Consider the following 20,546-nt stretch of genomic DNA (forward strand, 5'->3'; position numbering starts at 1 on the left):
AAAAGAAATAAAGCCCATATATTCATAGCCATGCTGGAAAAATCTGATTTCCAGTGTTAGTCTGGACAAGATAGTGTTTAAAATGTGAACACAGATGATCCATGCTTCATTTTAAGTTGGCCAGATACTACAGCTTTAAGTTACTCACAAATACTATCTGTTCAGGCCTAATAACTGTTCCACTTCAAGATGAGGTGTATTTTTCTCTCTCATTGAGACTTGGTTCTTTTAAAAAGAGAAGATACACTATTATTTTTGAATGACAGAAGGAACCTCAATCATCACTGTATTATGCTTGGCCTTTATGTAATCCTGGAAGAGTCCTACTTTGACATTATTTTTCAACTTAATAGATGCTAGGGTTAAGACATTGTAAGTTTTTGGATTAATTTGGGGTTTGTTTAGGATGCCTATGGAGTCCAAAATACTATGGGCACAATCTTCCAAAATATTTGCGTGGGCAATTTTACTCAAAGCTATTTGAAGAGACAAAATTACTCAGATGTCTGAGTGTTTGCAGCACACACTCTGTACCAGGACTGGCTATAATATGCATGGCTATAACATCCCCCCCTTCACTTTCAACAAGCCACTCCCCTCTTTCTTCAAGAATGTAGCACTAAATCTAACCCTTTTACTTGTAATAAACAACTTTCCCAACCAGAGAGTCTGCCTGATAAAAATAAGACTCCAAATATTGATTTTAATTGGAATGAAGTGCTGCAACATTATGCATAAAGCTTTAGTGAAGTGGCAATTTACCTAAGGGGTTTACTGATTGAAAAGCTCTCAAACCTGAAATCACTAGAGAGGTAGAAAGAAAAAAGGGACTCTCTGGGGCGGGGGTGGAGGGTAGACTGGTAAAACAAATCCCTCTCTACAAATCTGAAGCAGATGTTAGTGTAGTGGGAAGTCAATTCAGCAAGGTACAATCAGCTTTACAAAAATTATTCTGTTAAAAGAGAATGGGCTCTTGAAAGAGCTAAATGTTTTTCTGTTCATTTGCTATACTAAGGAATCTTCAAGGAGACTGGTGTTGCAATTACAACTAATCCTCCCCAAAAAATTAACTGTGTTGAAGGCTTTGTAATTTCCCTAGGTACAATTTAGCTGTCACTTACTTTAAAATTTACTCAAACATGCGTTCCGAACAGCACTAACTTCACATGTCAAGTGCTTTCCAGCCAATTGAGTCTAAACTGGAAGTCGGTGTTAAACAACTGAATGATTAGACAAGATAGCTCATTTCCCTGCTCTTTTGTTCAGAATAAAATGCCACATTTACATTATCAGACTCAACAGGATTTTCTGACAGAGGGAGAAAAAACCCTAGTGAACACTGTCCGTACCAAGCACATGAAGCCTGTCATTTACCAATCATCCTTCAAAAAGCAATAGCCATGAATGTAACTTAATTACGACCCAATGATCCTTGACGAAAAATCATCTTATCACTGTCCTGTCCCCATAGGGCAAATGAGACACTTTTGTCCTTTGGCACTGATGATGCTAAACTCCTAATTGCAATAATGGAGTAAGGGAGCCAAACATCCCTAATTTCATTGCAACATATAAAAAGTTTTAATACAAATATTTGAAATAAAGCCACTAAAAACTAGAAAAAACCCTCCCCACTAGAGATATTTTTCCCCCACTAAAAATATCACCTAATTTAAAAAGATGCCTATTTTTAAAAGTAAATTTAGAAGTCAATTAACTTGCATGTGCTACAATATAATCTCAAAACAAAATTACAGGTGAATTTAACTACACAAAAACAACAGAAGAAAAATTGTCAAGGCACCGGATTAACACTGTATCTGCTGTATATAAAACTAAACAAAGTGGGTTTACAGAAGATTAATCACAAGCCAGCACACAATGATATACTGGACAACGCTGTATTAAAATACACTAACCATTTTTACAGAAACAATCTAGCTATAGCCTTTTGATCGTTTAAAATACAGCTATTAACTGCTTGCTTTCACTGACTTAAAACTACAAAATATTTTGTTCATACAGTAACATAATGTTTTCATAGTTTACCTGCAAATTTTCTTCCCTCTGCTTAAGAGCACTTCTGATATAGGGAATCAGTAAATTTCAAACCTGAAGATGTTTTGTTTCTTTTTTCAGAGGTGATATTATTCAAGGAGAGCAGAAACAAGCTAATGTTAATGAAAAGATGGGAATCACATCAAGTTTTTAACATGTGTATTCCTGTTTTTGGTTGTATGAAAGTTGGCTTATGCAGCTTTCTTGGAAGAAGAAATAAAAATCGTCAGTAGTTACTGTATCTGTTAATTTATCATCCTGTAAATAGGTATTATCAAAGTATCATATAGCACAGGAGCAGGTTAGCTTCACAAACCTCTTCAGTTTTGTAAAACGGCTCATGTCAAATAGGTTTCCCCTGACAGCTGGTAGAGAAGGTAAAAGCCAAAACTACAATTCTTAAAATTGTAAGACATTTTATATGGTGTAGGTAACACATCCTTTTCCAATTATTAGCAGTTGAAGAACCAGTTCAAAAGTAAGACATGTTTTAAGTACAAGCTCTTCACATCCTTGCAGATTTTAGAAACTAAGATTTTTGTCCTACTGTCCAAGGCAAGTTTATCACCTTGAATGACAGACCATGATTCCACACATGGACTGTCTCAATTTTTAAAGTGATTTCACCATCTTGATAAACTGTTCAGACCCATAAATAAAGATCATGCAATTAAAAGCAGGGGGCTGGTTCCCCTTAAATTTACTCAGGGCAAAAAAACCCCAAGATAGTATGAGTTCTCTCTCTAGTTACTTCAGTTAAATATTTCTTAAAATATTAGAAGGCAAAATGTCCACTCTACTAGAATATTAGGGTTTGTTAGCTTTTGTCAAGTTACACTGTTCATCATCAACAACTTTTTTCTTTTCCATGCTCTGCTGCAAATTGCCACTTTTAACATGCACTAGGACTTAACAATAATTTTAAAATAGTCAGGACTGGGTACAGAGAAAAGGGGTAGATGAAAACATTTTACACTCCCAATTGTTGAGATCTTCAGAAGCAAATCACAGATTCCTTTACAAGCAATTTTAAAGTCTGCAATAAATTAAGAACACAAAACACTAGCACAATGACTGCTGTGGAACATTAAAAAATATCCCAGAGCTAATTTCAGAGGCATGCTAACGGCCTGCAGATAAACGACAGCATTTCAGCATGATACTTGAACTGTAGGATGGCAAATAGTAAGCACTACTGTTGCAAGAAATGACTAACACTTATTTCAGTCCCTCATAGCTTTCAAAAACTCTTAGCATCTCCAAGACAAAAAAAAAAAAAAAAAAACAAAAAACCAAAACAAGTGAAATTCTGTTATTTCTCCCAAGCAAAATATGTGGAAAAAGGCTTCCCCTTCTGTTCTGTCTAACACTGGAGAAGAAGCAAGCCTCTCCATCCATAAGATGGCAAAAAAAATCATAGGAAATGAGCTTACTTTGTATGGTATTTATGTACATGAAATGTATTAAGAGTTATACTGGTAAGTACCAAAGACTTGTAGCATACAATTCCGCAGTACGCAATTACTTTCTCCTTTAAAAATCTAGTCTCATCAGCAGTCCTTTTATTAAAAAAAAATTTCTAGAAAGTTTTACCAAACATTTATAATCCAAACGACTGTGGAATCAAACTAAAATAACATTCTTTACTGTCCCTCTTTGCGTCCACACATGATCACTTCTTTATTTACCTCATCATATACTACTTCTCAAGTGAAAAGAACCCAAGTAGCACCATGTACAACTTGCATGTCAGTGTGCATAAAGCAATTATGTAAAATGCAGCTGCTCTTACTGCACACTGCAAAGCATATCAGATATTCTTCCGACACATTAGTTACGTATGATTGCCGTTAAATTACTTTCATAAACATCTGCCTTGTCTTGTGATGTAACCAAGGCAGTGTCGCTGATTGAAAAGATGTACACTATATTCTTAACTGTTGACCACTATACTAAAATACTATTTTTAGAAGAGAATGTACATGCATTCACCAAGAGTTATATCTTTTTGGCAAGGATTTTGAATACAGAAAACGTTTTACAGACCTTGCACACCCAGAATACTTACAAGAACTAGAAAACTCTACATGTTAACAGAAAGGTTAATATGCATCTTTGAGGCTGACTTACACGATATGATGAAAAATTCACTTATTTCACAGGTATTATACTTAAGCCAAGAACATTTCATACACACGAACCAAACTGCAAGAAACTGATCAATCACTCTAGCTGCAAGAGATTAAAATCCAGCAACGACATAAATTACATAAGAAAAGAAAAAAAAAGGATTGTGCATATGGTAAAGGAAATGAAAAGGGACTCTTGGCTCAATTTTAATAAGAAATTGTTACATAGTTCATATGTACATTAATTCAAATATCCTACACCTCACAATAAAAATTTATGCAAAGGAACATGACACATGGAATTAGACACTCCCTGCCAGAATGAATATATGAACTTCCTTTTCTCTATTAAATGGTATTAAAAATATGTATGGGGGAATAAGAAAAAAAAAAAAATCACAATAGATAAACTAGACAGTACCTTCTTTGAATTTTAAAATGTAGCAACATAGCAGTCTACTGGCAATAACATCAAATTATTTGAATTATGTGAAATAAAAATATTCCAGTGTTCAACAACTGCCCTTCAACTCACCTGAGATGTATTGGATAGCACAGCAAAATAATGCTGTTTTGATGGGAAAACACATACTACTTAACCACAAGAGCTGAAAATATACCTATCATGCTCCAAATAACTGTCTTGTCAAACAGACTTTAGAACCAACTAATTCATAAGCATATTCCAATATATAGCCACTTCATCTCTGATGTGTCCATACAACACAGTTGCTGTTCCCAGAGACCATGATGTGATGTATAACCGATGAAAACAGACTTACCTAACTTAAGAAAACATATTCCTTCATTACTATTCCTAGATCACTTCAGTATTATATATGCGTGCATGTGTGCATGTTTATGTGCATGAGCCCTTTCAAACGTGTATGTGCAGCTGTGTATAGCATACACAGGCCATATAACAAATACCGTAACTTGTTTCCTCTGAAGCCCAAACATAGCTTACTTTTCAAGATGAACTGTAATCAGAGGGGAATGAAGGACAGCAGTTTCCGCCAACCCCAGGTTCACAATGGTCTCATGTAATCGATGCACTGTTTCAACTTCACCTCGCATGGCAGCGGCATTAAGAATGCGGAAAAAAGATGCAACTGTTCTGTCTGAGATACTAACATCCTTCTCTTTCATCTCCGTTAGAATGTTAATAGCATCTACAATGAAACAACACAAAAGACCCTTAGGTAATTTCATGTAGGGAAAACAAACTGCTATTAAAACAGCATTTCAAACCCAGCAGGAATGTAAATTCTGGTGTATAATGCCGATTTCAAGTTAATTACTACTTGCATTTCTAAACGAGACTACAATTATAAATCCACAATAGCATGGTTTTATCATTTTGCTGCAACTTTGACTACAAATTATAGATAGGAACTGTGTGCCCACTCTGCACCACATAACCCTGTATAGTCTGCCCTATAGCTGCAAAATTCTACTAAATGGATGCTTTTATCGTTCAATCCTAACATCTGCTAAATCACTCCATTGTTTCTTCAGCAGATGGCTTGTCACGAGGCCAGATAATAAAGATATGTTTACACTGTATATACAGCCAGACTAATGGTCTGATACCGATAGGGCCTGTTTGCTGTGTCGATACTAATTAGCCAAGGAGAGCCAATGAAAGCTTTCTAACAGACTGCATGTTAAAACATTAGGTTCATTAAGCTTCATTAGTAAAGCAGAAACAAACATTTTGGTATATGGAGTAAGTGCATTTTTACAATGTTCTTAATTATTGCATAGACAGACTGTTTTGACTACTTTACATTTGCCTACATTTATTAATTGTTTTATTTTCTGAGGGACATTTATGCTCTTAAAAGCAAGCTAATCTTTTCAGACTGCTTTAATGTAGAGGTGGTCATGATACGATTTATTACGATTTGGAAAACATCAGCTTTGTTTATTATTTTCTAACAGTAAGCTTAATAAGAGACCACGACAAATTTCCAAGAAAGATCTTACAAGAAAAAATTATACTAGCTTTTTAATTTTATTGTATAGTGTTTTATATAAAACCATAACATTTTGTGTCTAGGCTTGGACCACGCTTTTATGGCGTTAAGTCTTCTACAAAATCATAGAACTCAATATTCAGAGTCACCTTTTGAAGTTGATGACAGTCTAGAGTACTTTTAAATATCAACCAAATCATGTAAATTACAGAATTCTATTAGACTAAATTACAGAAATTAAAAAGCTAACAGCTTAATGCAAACATCTAGAAATACAAAATAGGCAGTTTGCAGAACACTCATTAAAAGCCAAAATTTCCAGGCAGTTTGACAGATTGACTCTAAAATTCAATAACAAACACATAAAAGAATACTAACAGAAAAATACATACTTTATAAAAAGTTAAATGATTTTTTGCAGTACTTGGCTCTTATGAGAAGGTTATGTTTATAGGTTTTATGTTCAGCCTTCAGACCTTCTTAAGCAAAACCAAAGCCATTAGTCTAGGCACATACGCAATTTGTGCCATAAGTCATGATCTTCAAACTCAATCCAAACAGCAATGCTAATAAAAACTAGCTGCAGAAATGCAAAAAGCACTGAGCTGTGCAAATGTAAATGACAAGCTTGCCAATCCATTAAAACTAATGGCCTGCACTGTCCAAGCATCTCTGGTTGAATTCACATGCAAATTTGTATGCAAAATGTTCAAGCACTTTTCAGGACATGATATACCATTAATAAGAACTCACATTTTTATTCTTGAGGCAAGATACCTTTATTATATAGCAGAAACACACAATGAAAGCAAATGAATTACCTTCTAGTCTACCATGCCTTCCTAAGACTTCTACCAGTGCTACGTACTTCCCAGTGTCAAGAGCAACAGGTGAATTCTTAGGGAAGCTGGAAATTAAAACATAAAGAATTGTATCAACAGAAGTTCACGCTTTAGGGATTCAGCTTGAAGGTTTATTTTTAAAACTACAAAACAAAGGCATTGAGAGCTAAAAGTTATAGTAACTATTAAAGGAAAAATCTGATAGACTTTAAAAGATGCACCATTAAAATGTGATTTAAAAGTATTTTCCACACACCTTCCCATCCCCAAAAACCGTAAGTTGTATTTTAAAGAGCCAAATGGCTTAGTTATTTGGTAGTTATTTCATAAAATAGGGTATTTCCCAGAAGCCTGGGAAGAACACTCAATCCACATGGCTGGGGCAGAGCTATATTCTTTCCAATAAAGACCATGAAACTATTCACCTATAGTAATAAGTTAAGAGCTACTATTTTGAAATTTCTGCTATCTATTTGGGGTTTTCTTCTGGAAGTTTTAAAATTAATTCCTTCTCTGTTGGTTTATTTTGTAACAATTCAAAAAGTCACTTCTTATCAATACTATGTTACACTTGAGGCAGATCAGTAAAAATGTGCTACTGCAGTGAAGCTCCGCCAGAAGACTCAATTTTACTTCATGCAAGCTCACTATGGGGATTCTGTGAGAGTGGTAGTACAACCAAAACCAACACACTACTGTTATTTGCAGAGCAGCAAATTTTTTGACTTTCATACCTCAATCATTTCACGTAATTTCAAACACTAGCAAGGTGTAATGAGCACTTGCCTGCTAACTTACTGTAAAAGCAAAGCAAATACTTTGAGAGTGCATGTGAGAGAACCTCAAAGTAACACATGACTTGTTCTATATTCCCTGTAGCATCAGACTGAAAGGAGGCCTTCAAGGGAAAAAGGGAAGGGGCAAACAGAAAGATGATCTGTAGGAATTTGCTCCGGGATAAGTCATGCACAGCAAGTTTTAGCTGGGAGCTAATTTTCACAGCCAAAATACAAAACTCTGAAAATAAAAATTTTAAGTAGAATGTTTGCTGACAGTCTTAAAATGATGTCACTCAGAAACACTGCTACTCTAAAGACAATACAGGTGCAGCATATTCTAAACACATTCTAGGTACTATTCTAAAACACAATACAGATACTTTTTTTTCCCCCTTAATTTAAGTCAAACTTCAACTTAGAATCTATGTAACTTTAAAATAAAAGCAAAACAGATCCTACATGGCAATTTGCCTTTTTTTTTTAAAAGGTAATTACTGACCATACAAAGTAGCTGCTTCTGATGTTCAATTATACAAAGCAAATTTTTTGTTTCAAAAAACCACACCCTTGACTGTTTTAAATGCACATACATTGGTGAGGAAAACTAATTAAAAATGAATGAGGGGGTTAATACTCAACCTACTTAATTCAACAAGGTCTGTGTATCAGCATAAATCTCTGTGACATGTTTCAGTGCCGGTGTACTTACACTTTTTCTTTCAGGTTCATTGCCTCTTCTACATTATCATGTCGACAGCACAAATTTATTAAGGCTGCATAGCCACCGACAACCATGTCCGGTTCGTATTTGGCTTTCACTTCAAGGGCTTTTTGCATATTCTATAAAAAGGAACAAAGCAAAGATGTGAACTAGAGGAAAAGTCAATATGACATTATGATTCTTATATGTTCAGTGTGCAGTTACACGACTGCTTAATGCTTTTAGTAGTGTAAGATCACATTTGAAAACACAGTGCTGTAATGCTTTAGCAAATTTTAAGAGTGAAAATTATTAATTTCTGCAAAATATTTTTCTACAACACCTTTTAGATTTACTTGAGAGTAGATTTCTAACTAAATTTTCTTGCTTTACGTTTATATTTCTAACATGTTTAAGTCTAAGACTTTTTTTAATCCAGACAGACACCATAAACATGATTAACCCAAATTCTAAAATAGTTCTTATTTATTTGGAATTCATAACAATTGTCAGCTGGTACACTGCCAAACACATAATAAAACTACTTCCTAAAGAATAAGGAACTACTTAATCCCATAGAAAGCTTATTTTTTTATACATTCCTATTCATACATTTGACCACTTTGAACTTACAATGGTGTTTGCTTCTAGTCTTATTTCATATGCAAAATCGTAGAGACAGACAGCTGAGAATCACTCTTTCTAAACTGTATTCTTACCAACAGAGAATATTGTGCTATCATCTGCGTGACTGTTACTGTTCCTATATATACAGCTTTATAGGCAGGAGCCTATACTGAACAAGAACTGAATAAAAGTGCAGTGATACCCCGCAAATTACAGACACACACTAAATGAATGTAAACTACAGCTGGACGCCTGCCGAATGAAGGCAAGAGACCCTTTATCTCAGAAGAGCTTTCCTCCTGCAGGAAAATGGAATTTCAATCCCTGCATTAACAACCCAGTAATATTTGAATTGCAAATGACTAGTGCATGTATCAGTTGCTTGACAATCTAGATATAAGAGACCGGAGCCATGGCTTGAAAGGACATTTGGCATGTATGATAAACCTATCACAGCTGTTACTATCATTCACTTTGCAGATTATCGTAAACAAACTTCAGCAACCCCAAAACATGCCATTCAAGGTGTTGCTGAAATTAGTTAACCTTTTGATTTAATTGCTTTTTGCACTTATGTTTGATTTATAAGCATCAAACCATGAAACCTCAAGCACTGCACTTGTCTTTGCCTAACTATGTCTTTCCATAATACAGTCATTTATGTCCCCTTAAAAATATAGCTATGCATTTCCAATTATCTCTGCATTCCTTAAGATACCTCTTCTTCACAAAGAGCATGTATGAGTTGTTTCAAGACATCTGTAATAGGCTGGTTTTCAGCTTTTCGCTTTTCTAGCTTCTTCTCCAAAGCAGACACGTCAGATTTAGCACTCTAAATGGAGGTAACAGAAAGAATGTCAATTGCAAAAACACCCTTCCCCGAACAACTTGTCGGATCACTTTTAATAAAAGACAGACAAAATAATCCTCTTCTTTCATACTGCAACAAATTTTTTAATCATTTAAGGTGCTTTTATCTGTTTAAATACTACATACTAATTGACGATTTGAGTCAGAATACAGTAAAAAAAAAGCATTAAGTAGCATATCTACAAAGGTCAACATTACTATTTCTCTCGTACTCAGTCCTTTGTGTTCAGGGAAGTAGGGAATAGAAGCCTGTTTCTTCTTCCATCTCCACCCTGCTCGGATCAGAGATGTAAAGACTTGACACTCCACCATTAGAAGTACTATGGATTTATATGGTTCCTGCCACTCAAGTGGATCACTGTAATTTACAAGCATGAATTAAGCCTCACACCACCACTGTTGACTAACTAGAACTTTCAAAAAAATATTTACCAGACAAGGAAACTGAGGCATGAAACCTCAGCCAACTCCAAGGTCAAGTGTCAGGTCTAAGTGAAAATCTGGATAGCCTTTACTCCTAACTCTGGAAAGTAACCTCTGAACTTCAAATGGTAGTTTTAATTAACATTAATATACTTCCATGATCTGAAAGCTAGTGATCACACTTCATCTAAACGCCATATCCAAACATTATTATTACAGTAAGAACAAGCATAGCTATCTGTGAATTTACTTACTTCTGAAATGTTGTCTGTAGACAGGGATTTAAGAGACAGTAACCTTGCATCCTAAAATGTAGTAAGACAAAGATATCACTAATCCCCCCAAAAAGTTCAATCCCTAAGTGTATCATGCTAAAAATGTTCAAGTTAATTATATAATTGCAATGTTAAGAAAAGCTGAATTCTGCAGCATTATTACATTGACTTGACAAAGTACTTATTAAATGTACCCCTCAAAAACTTTCACATATGAAATGAAACCAGCTTCAACACTGAAAAATCATGGAAAAGTTAAAAGGCTTACGTATAATCACTGCATAAAGGTATTTATTTTGCAAAGGAGAATATATTCACAGAGAACCGATACTCCATTTTTTAGCTTCAAAGTAATTGCTATAGAACCACAGACCTTAATTAATTCAGGAACTTGAGAGGAGTCCAGCAGTCTGCAAATGCCGCTGCAGTGGGTTGCAGGGATAACTATATTCTGTACCAAGAGGTGGGGAAAAAATTATATGAGTTTTGAAACACAACCAAAATGAAATTTGTCTAACAGAAATTATCTCGGACGTAATTCAAGTCTCCAGCTCTTGCATGTCATTGAGAAGTGGTCTGGTTGTACTTAAAAGCAGCAATTTCGCATCTAATAGATACATGTCAGGCAGGACAGGCATTATGTAGCAAAAAATGAAATGGTACCATCTTCTTCAGCTGATGGAAGTATTGTCTCAAACGCTCCTCCTTGGCCTGTACCTCTGAGTCACTCATGCTGTCAATCAAGTGATAAAGAAAATAGCCAACAGCTTCTGTGGAAAAAAACAAGAGAAAGCATTCCACTAAAATTACCGAGACTGTCATGTTATCAAGATTAATTTATAAGAAATCATTTTGGTGTGAGATGTCACCCTGATGAGAGGCTCTGAAATGGCAACAATGATCACTGAGGCATAGAGATTATGTGGTTTGGGAGCACATATCTAACTGGTGAGTGAAAGGAATATTAATTATTTTCAGACCTAGTGACAGCTTTTCAGTACAGAATCTTACTTCAATCTATTTTTTCCACTACTGTGTGACAGAAGTGGTACTGCCCAAGGCCTTCCCCCCCTTTCCTGCCCACTACCCCAAATAGTTGCCACAAATATTTTGTCATTGCTCAAAAGAAAAAACAGATTTCTAACACTTTGCGTATTTATTCTGTACATTTTACCCATTATATTCCATTACAAAGCTACATCAAGTATTGTAATATTAATATAAAAAAACACGAAAAATATTTTAACCATTAGATCAGCTAATACTGAAGAAGTTGCCTATTAGCCAATGAAAATCAAGATGAACAGATTTTAGCAAACAGTGCTAAGTTTCTTATCTATGCAAGTGTAAAAATATATGGGGTCCTGTAGCTGAGAATAGGAAAAGCATCAATTATGGTTTTCCCAAAGGTTAGCTTTCCCCATACCCCTTGTCCCTCCAGCCCTGACAGGAGGGAAAAAACCCCCCTGTTTTTTAAAAAACAGATTATAAAAAAAAAGTATACTTATTTCAGGTTAGAGGATTTGGGATGTTAAGTAGCATTTTGCTTCACAAAATCAGAAGAGCTAAAAGTAAAACTAGGTTGAAAACCTACTTTTTTTTAAAAAAAATAATTAAACACTGATACTGCATTCATTCTAAATCTCTATTTTGGTCAATAAATTTAGAAAAATAAATCATTATCAGCAAGATTTTTTTATAACTCTAAAAAAAGATCTCATGGATCTCACAAAATATGCTCTGATTATTCGAATCAGGATTTTACCCAACATGTTTTCAAATTTCACTTTCAAAAAGAAGCAATCAGTGTTTACTGTTGTAATCCCTCAAACCCATCATTACACAGAAGAACGGATTTGTGGATAAGTTACAATCATAGAAATTGAAACTCTACCAGTTGGTCCTGGAGGCGTCAGGCAATAACGTTCATCCTTGTACAACAGTTCTGTTATCTGGTAAGACAGAATAATCGTACATTGCAGCCAAAAGAAGCAAGCAAGGACAAATAGTATCTGAAATTGAATTCTCAAAATAATAAAGCATTTCTCTGTTAAAGTATTATTGTTTACCACATCATAGTAATTCCCTAAGAAATATAAGGAAGGTTTTTTGTAAATAATAGGTTTTTCTTAAAAAAATACTGCAAACAGAAACGCTTTCTGAGGTATAGCAGTAAGACAGACACTCCAGTATTCTGTTTATGTATCATTCTACAGAAAGTTAGCTATCGTTAAGACATTGCTTAAAGCAAATATTAACCAGTGTCACTCCTGGAAATGCTACAATTATTATGTTCCAATTTACTGAGAGGCTGAAACCGGCCCATAATGCTTTTTTTTTTTTAATTTTATTTTGAAAGAAGTAAATACATGGAAGAAAATAGAGGAACATGATTCATCATGCTCTGCTAGATTTAAGATAACTAGTGTAACTGTTGTAAGTAAGTGCAATTTTGAATGACAAAATATGCGTCCATAAAAATTAATTGCATTTGACTAAATTTAGCACATGTTCCATCAGTCATACAAATTGAAGGAATACATAGATTTTACTTCCACAGAGGAAAAGAAGCATTTACCCAAAAGCCCCCACATCTTACCTACAAATACTTTAACCTAAACTACATCCCTCTAAAAATCCATTTGACTGTTAAGGAAATCACATTATCTTTAGTTAAAAACTGAGATTAAGTATTTCAAAAATTTTGCTTTATCTGCCATGATTCTAGAATGCAATCTGAAAGAAGAGGGAGATGCATTCCAATGTCAAAGTGCTGTGTTTTAAGTAATGACAAAAGAAAAGGAATCCTCACCTTTAACAGTTAATGAAAATAGATAAACAAAGCCAGAAAATACCAAATGTGCAATGGAATACCTTAAATATCACTTCTCATTCTACCAATACCACAGACACTGTGGACAGTTAAACTACAGCTTTCTTCTGCCCTTTTGCCCTCATCCTCCTATGACAAATCAACACACTGAAGAACCTACAACTACAATAAAATCCAAGAAAGTCATGATATTACAGTTCTCCTGAAACAAATGTTAGCGAATATAAAAAAGGATGGATTACAGGAAAAAAAATTGATGTGTGATATTATTTCTATTTATTTCCTAAGTTAGCATTTCTTATTTTAGAAGGTTAATACATGTATTTACTCATAAATTTAGTGAAGGCAACAAAATGTATCTTTCTTCCATTGCGGAGAACAGCAGAAGTAACTCTAGATACTACTGCACGTAGAGACCTCCATTACTTTAGTCCTCTGACTAAACTTCAAAATTAGTTTCATAACAGGAGTAATAAGAGATCCCCTTTCTTTCTCTCCCTGCTCCCCTTTTATTTTTTTTTAAACACAAAAAAGGAAGGATAGAGGCAGAGGACAAAAACAGCCTCTCACCATATTATCCTCTCACCCCTATCTTCACCCAACAGAAAAAGGTAGTAAAACACAAAAAAAACCCCTCCACCTCACAAGCTGTACCTGATTTATAGAAATCATTAAACAGTGACTTTCCAAATTACAATTTCCATTTCATTTCAAGATTCCTTTGCAAAATCTAAAATATACTGCAAGCCATGTACCAGTTTATTAGTCAGCAGGAATGGTATTGAAGAAAAAAGACAAAAAGCACAGTGCTTTCCCTCCCAAATTCTGTAACCACATCCCAGGCAGTACCTGCCAGCACCTCCTCTATTTTAGTGTTCTGCAAAATTTATTGAACAAGTTATTAAACGAGTTATTGAACAGTCTTTCTAATGTAGCCCATACCAGGGAGGACAAGATGATCAGTCCTTTCCCCTTGACTTCATCCAGGTTATTTCTTTTATCTGACTTTGCCTTCCATGTTTTAAGCTATATGACCAAAACTTTAATATTCTACTTGTACCTTATTTTATTAGTACTAGTGTGGGAATAGGAAGAAAGTTTAGGGAAGGCAGGAAAGAGAATTAAACAATGTCAGATTGCACAACCACGGCAGGCTTTGTTCCAGAAGCTACAACTAAATACTACCTTCAGCTATAACAGCATTGATCTAGAAATCAGAGTAGCATAAGCTACACTACATGGTAACACTGCATTTAATTTTTCACAAATACACTTAACCATACAATTTGAAAACTCCATTTCATACAGTTGTACAATCTGCCACTGACAAAAGTCTTGCTCAAATTAATCAGGTCTACAGTTATCAGGCTCAGAATTCAGATCTACAGTGATGCATCATAAACATGCAGCACCTAAAGAACTTGGGTTTATTTACAGCATTATCTCCACTTACCTTGCTCCAAAGATGTACATCATTTGAGCTGAAGAGGGCAGCAAAGGATAACAAATTAAAAGCAACAAAATGATTTTACTCTTGTGTCTTTTTTTAAAAAAAAAAAAACAAAACCAAAACCACAAATCATTAACACTGAGGATCTTATTAAATTATTTAAATAAAATTAAAATACAGTAATTGCCAAATAGTGTTTAAACCAACTTTGTGCAAAGTATTGTACTTTCTACTATACTGCGTATGATCATAGTTTCTGCTAAATAACTTAAAATAATGCAGCAATCCAAACAGATAACTAAGACTACAAAGAATATTTTAGTTTTATTTTTAGTTCAATCTTTTAATAGTCCTAATTGTACTTTTTTATTTTATACTGCATTCTATTTAGCATTTCAAGAAAATAAGCCTCACTCAAACAAGTCACACTTTACATAGCAAACACTATGCGTGGAATTTGCTAGAGCAAAAATCTAGACTAATCTAATTAAAAATAGATTTTTAGTACAGGCATATAACTACAGGCAGCTATAAATGCATTTATACCATGCCAAACAGGAAGTAATCAAATCTCTTAAGGTATAATGTTTATTACAGTGAGATAGAAAGTATTTTTAAAAATAGAAAAGAATACATGAAAGAACTTTAACTTCCCCCCCCTCACAGAACAGGACAGAACTTGGAGAGCACTTCTCTGTACACATCATCAGGTTCCAACCAAAGATCAAATGTTAACCAGTTCACTAAAGTATAAATAACCCAACGTATTAAAATGTTAACCACTTCACTGAAGTATAAAAAACCTGACACATACCTATAATTTGTAGAACATCAAAATTCTCGCTAGAAGCTATAGCTTTTCGACAACTATAAAGCAGCATTAACCTAGGCAAGGCTAAGAGAACAAAAACTTATGACCTTATTTTATCTTCCTGCAATTCTCATAAGGGGAAAATAAGATGTCAGTCTGAACAGCTGCATAGAAACTTGCAAGCATTCATAGAAGTTTAGGACTTTATTTAGGAAGTTCAAGCCTATGAAACATTTATTCTTTTTGTGCTACTGCCACTTGTATTTGAAAATGAGTCAAATGCAGGTCCACACCGGGGCGGGGAGGAAGAAATGCTATCTGTGAGGTTAGTTCAGCTTTCCTGGGTGAACTCGCTCCACCACTGACAGCATGACAATGAAGTGCAGATATCAAATGCATCAATTTCCTAAAGTACTTGACTCTGAAATAGTAATGGTACATCAGGCAGATAGAATGGGAATACTTCGAAGCAGTTACTAGAGAAGAGCAGCTTCAACAGAAATCCATAGCCTGCCACCGACATTGTTCATGGGTCCCTGGTGTCCATACTCTGTACTTTTGTACACCAGTCCTAAACTCTGCTCACTTCAACATTCGACACCAGCATTTAATCATAAAATTTTGCTGCTGTCTTTACAAAAAGTACAAATCTTTTCTTCTATCCTATTATACCCTCAAGCTTCATTTTCAGGCTGTTCTAGCCATTAAGTTTAAAACAGAAAAGGAAACATGTAAGGGTGAAATTTGGGCACAGTCAACCTTGTACATAACTTCTGAAGCCAGGCAGCAGTAAAGGCAAACAAGAGTAATATTAAAGAAAAAAAACCCTTATGCCACACTTACAAAGGGGGGAAACCAGTAAGCTGGAGTAAAAAAACCCCAAAAAGCAAACCACAAAAACCCCCCAACTTTAATTTCCCTCAGAATTCCAAGTTGTTAGCTCAAATGTCCAATAATTATTGAAATCACAACAGTAGTTACTATTCCACTGCTGAAGAGAGCAACTGTTTCACTTGAGGAGATTCTTCAGCAGCTAGTTTTCATGATACAAGTTGATAATATTTTAAAGATACTTTAAATCACATTCTGAATATCTGTACAACTCTCCAGTGGTGGAGGTATTCCATGCTAGCATTGGTTGTGTGTGGTAACCACTGGTATGGCTTCCTTTCTAGTGCAAGGCTTACTTCAACTTAATATTTATCTACAGTTACAGACAGAAAATGCATTTCAAAAAATCTTAATTTAATACATCTGAAACTGATGATTCTGGAACTGATTACTAAAAAGAATAGTAAAATACCCCTACTGGATCTAAAACGTTATTTCACTTATCCCTTGGGAGTCAAGGTCAGCTAGGGCCTAGTTAACAAACCCAATTTGAATACTAGTTTGCTTTGTCTCCTCCCTTTTCCCATGGTAGAGCAGGATCAGCTAGACAGAACTTGCAATTTACTAGAAAAGTATTTTGGTCATATTCACCTGTTATGTTTTACTAATATCTAACCTAAAAATAGTTACATCTCATAGTCATTACAAAATTTTAGGAAATAACTTAGTCAACAAAATCAGGCTTCAGACACTGATCCTGAGTAATATTAAGTGACCTCTCTGGTTCCCAGTGGTGTAGGTATGCTGCAAAAAAACTTCATTCACAGTCCTAAATGTTTGACTGGGGCAAAAAGTGAGTGACAGAAATGCTTGTTAATTCACATATACTTGCTTAAACTTAAGAGAACCCTGCAAATTCACAAGGAACCCTCCTTACAAAATGGGACCATAAGGCTGTGAATACAAAGTCACAGCAATGTAGCACAATACTAGGTGTTAAATGTGAGTATTCAGGAGTAGTATTAACCCAGAGGGCACAGAAAGCTATCAGATGTAGTAGAATATGCCTGGCTCCTACTGGTATTTCATCTTCATTAAGCTCCCATTTACTTTAATGGTTACTAGTATAATCTTCAGGGAAATCTTATATTAGCATAGCAGTCTATAAACAAAAAGTGAATAAACTCCCGAAATGTTTACTACCCTGAGAAGTTTATATACTGTCAAATACCACAGAACAAAAAAGAACAGTGAAGTTCTTTTTAATCCACTATATATAATACTTCAAAGATATGCTCATACATAGCAGAGGCAAGGAAACCAGGGAGAGCAAAGAGGAACAAAGGTACTCCTCAGATCTGCTACAGCTGGAACCCTACTTTCAAATTTTCAAACATGGAATGAAGGGGGAAAGACTGCACAGGCTTGTGCTCAACAAGGCAAAAAAGAGAGGGAACTTTGCTACAGAGGAAAAAAAAAAAAAGGTATTCATATAGCAACCTTACCTTTTAAAACCCAGAATGAGGCTGTTTCTAACCTGACGAATATCAATGGGAGGTGTGCTTGCTGAAGACACTGTAAATGAAAGAAATGTTTCTAAATAGTCACTGTAAAAAAAAAAGCTGAACTGCAACAAGTCATTAGGTCACGTAAACAGGGTGTCTTTAGATGAACTATTCCATTAGTTTAGTAAATGCTGACAAACTTTTGTAAATCAAGATTTCAAATACCAGGGTATTTGAAACAGTCCTGGTTTTATCAGCTTTAGATCTGCTCCGTTTCAAAAGGGATCAAATATTCTAAGAGCTATTTTTCCTTCTTCATTACCTTTAATATCAATAGTTAATACATTAGTCTTTTATACAAATTGGTAATAGGAATAAGCATCTTGTCTGTAAAAAAGTACAAGACCGAACAAAATATTATAAATATAATATATATTAAATATAGTATATATTATAAACATAAATATAAACCAAAACCCAAAACAATCCTAAATCAAGAAAACTTGAGATATTAGCACTGGAACAAAAAGATCCAGAGGCAAAAGGTTTGCTAATTGTTTCAGACCGAATACCTGCCTTAAAACAGGCTTTACAATTTTGCCTTCTATTTTTTTCACTTAAAAAAAAAAAAGGTCACTTTCTTAGGTGTTTGCTTCTGCTGGTGTAAATTGCCTGACAAGAAAGAAAAAGTAGTTCCACCTGAAGTGCTATCCACTGAATTAAGTTAAACATAAGGGGAACAAAGAGAAACAGTTCTAAATGTTGATATTTACAATATTGGTTGAACACAAAGGAAACTGTAAAATTACTTAAAACTAGATGTCCCTGAGAGGTCATTCAGTTATGCCCTATGTCCTCATCTTTACATCATTTCTTGGTTAAATATTCCAAACCATTCTACCCTGTTCCTCTAGAATTGCTGTCTCTCACTCTAGCACCATAGTCCAGCAAAGCAAAAAGTACAGTAGTAGATGCATTTAAGTCTTGTGTGAAGTTATTATCATCCGACTTCACTATCACAATAGAATTAACCCCTGTAAAAACCTGAATGCAGTGGGCCCTTTCAGCAAGGGCTGCAATATGGGATTATAGAAGAAGAGAACTGAAATAAAACCACCAGCTCTTTAGGAACCTGGGAAATAAAAGGCAGACAACATGCTAAAACCACTCATTAGTCTAACTGCAAGCATTTAGAAAATTAAAAGTTTTAAATGTTGGAACGTTTATTTTAGTTTGAAAATCTCAGGTAAAGTTGGTTTCAAGAAATCCTCAATACAAGTTGTCCTCCAGTGGTATATTAAACTTTTTGCTCATAAAAAGACGAGCAGAAAAGCATCTTAGTATGCTCAGCTGCTGCTGACAATCGGCAACCTGGTTTCCTTAGCAACAAACAAGTCTGAGAAAATCAAGAGGCTGACAATGAAGTGGAATGGAACGGCATGATAAAGGGAAAAAGGCGGCTCTCGTATGCCGCCTTATGCGCCCAGATTCCTCAGCTGATGCTTCGTAGTTTTCATCTTGTCAGTAGCAGAAATCTATACATCATAAGGTATGAGAAGCTGAATCAATACACCTAGAGAGCAACCAGCATTAACAGCCAACCTTCACCTCCCCTGACTACACTGATGAGACAATCTTGAACTATTTTCCATACTGCATCTATTTTTCCCTCTTTGTAATACCGCAAAAGGAGACAAATAAAAAAACCCCAGCTGTTTAATATCTGTGCCTTATCATTACACAGGTGCTAATTAGATTTACTAGCATTCATTTCAGCTTGGTAAACTATTTACAGGAGTACCTTCCTTTAAAGCGCAAGTTCAAAAGAAATTTTGTATGTCTCCATGAATTATTAACCCTAGTCTTTGTAAACAGAAATACCACTACAAGATTTAAATTCAACACACAGACAACAGCTAAATAATACACAATGTGAGACTAATTTCATGACAGTAAGACAGAATGCAGTCTACTATATGTGCCTGTATCATACTTTTGATACCATATTCATTTACCATACACCAGGCACACACTTATTTGTGCCTTGTAATACATTAAAACGTGACTATTTCAGTTAACCAAAATGAATGTGCAGGGGTGGGTCTACCTTTTCATGTAGGAAAAAAAAAAGAAAACCTATTCCACTTCCCAGAAGAAATTTCATTGCTCCTAATAAATAGTTATTCTTTAAAAAAAAATTTCTAAGTACTTCATTTTTCGTGGTTAATGTTTTTTTCTGTAATAAGAACAAATAATGGCAGAATGTAAGATGAATCTTAAAGATTCACTAAATAAGTGTGAAATCCAAAAATTAAATCACTGATTCGTTACTACTCAATTTTTCTCATTTTCAAGACAACAGCTCCTCAGGGTCATGGTGTATAGACTACACATTTCTGTATTTGTTACATGAAACAGTTAATGACAGTTGCAG

At 34.8% G+C, this 20,546-nt stretch overlaps 1 protein-coding gene across 2 annotated transcripts in view; it reads right to left on the bottom strand.

Moving 5' to 3' along the window:
- LRPPRC (leucine rich pentatricopeptide repeat containing) overlaps positions 1–20,546 on the bottom strand; it is a 93,049-nt gene that overhangs the window by 45,239 nt on the left and 27,264 nt on the right. For both annotated transcript variants that reach the window (XM_059834563.1, XM_059834557.1), the window contains exons 14-23: positions 18,113–18,182; positions 14,969–14,996; positions 12,577–12,634; positions 11,346–11,452; positions 11,056–11,133; positions 10,662–10,712; positions 9,833–9,946; positions 8,497–8,627; positions 6,988–7,073; positions 5,155–5,359 (exon numbers count right to left, since the gene is read on the bottom strand). In XM_059834563.1, coding sequence (XP_059690546.1) covers positions 5,155–5,359; positions 6,988–7,073; positions 8,497–8,627; positions 9,833–9,946; positions 10,662–10,712; positions 11,056–11,133; positions 11,346–11,452; positions 12,577–12,634; positions 14,969–14,996; positions 18,113–18,182 — 928 coding nt within the window. The remainder of the gene's footprint in view (positions 1–5,154; positions 5,360–6,987; positions 7,074–8,496; positions 8,628–9,832; positions 9,947–10,661; positions 10,713–11,055; positions 11,134–11,345; positions 11,453–12,576; positions 12,635–14,968; positions 14,997–18,112; positions 18,183–20,546) is intronic.

This window comes from Gavia stellata, chromosome 2 (genome assembly GCF_030936135.1).
Source record: "Gavia stellata isolate bGavSte3 chromosome 2, bGavSte3.hap2, whole genome shotgun sequence".
Taxonomy (NCBI): domain Eukaryota; kingdom Metazoa; phylum Chordata; class Aves; order Gaviiformes; family Gaviidae; genus Gavia; species Gavia stellata.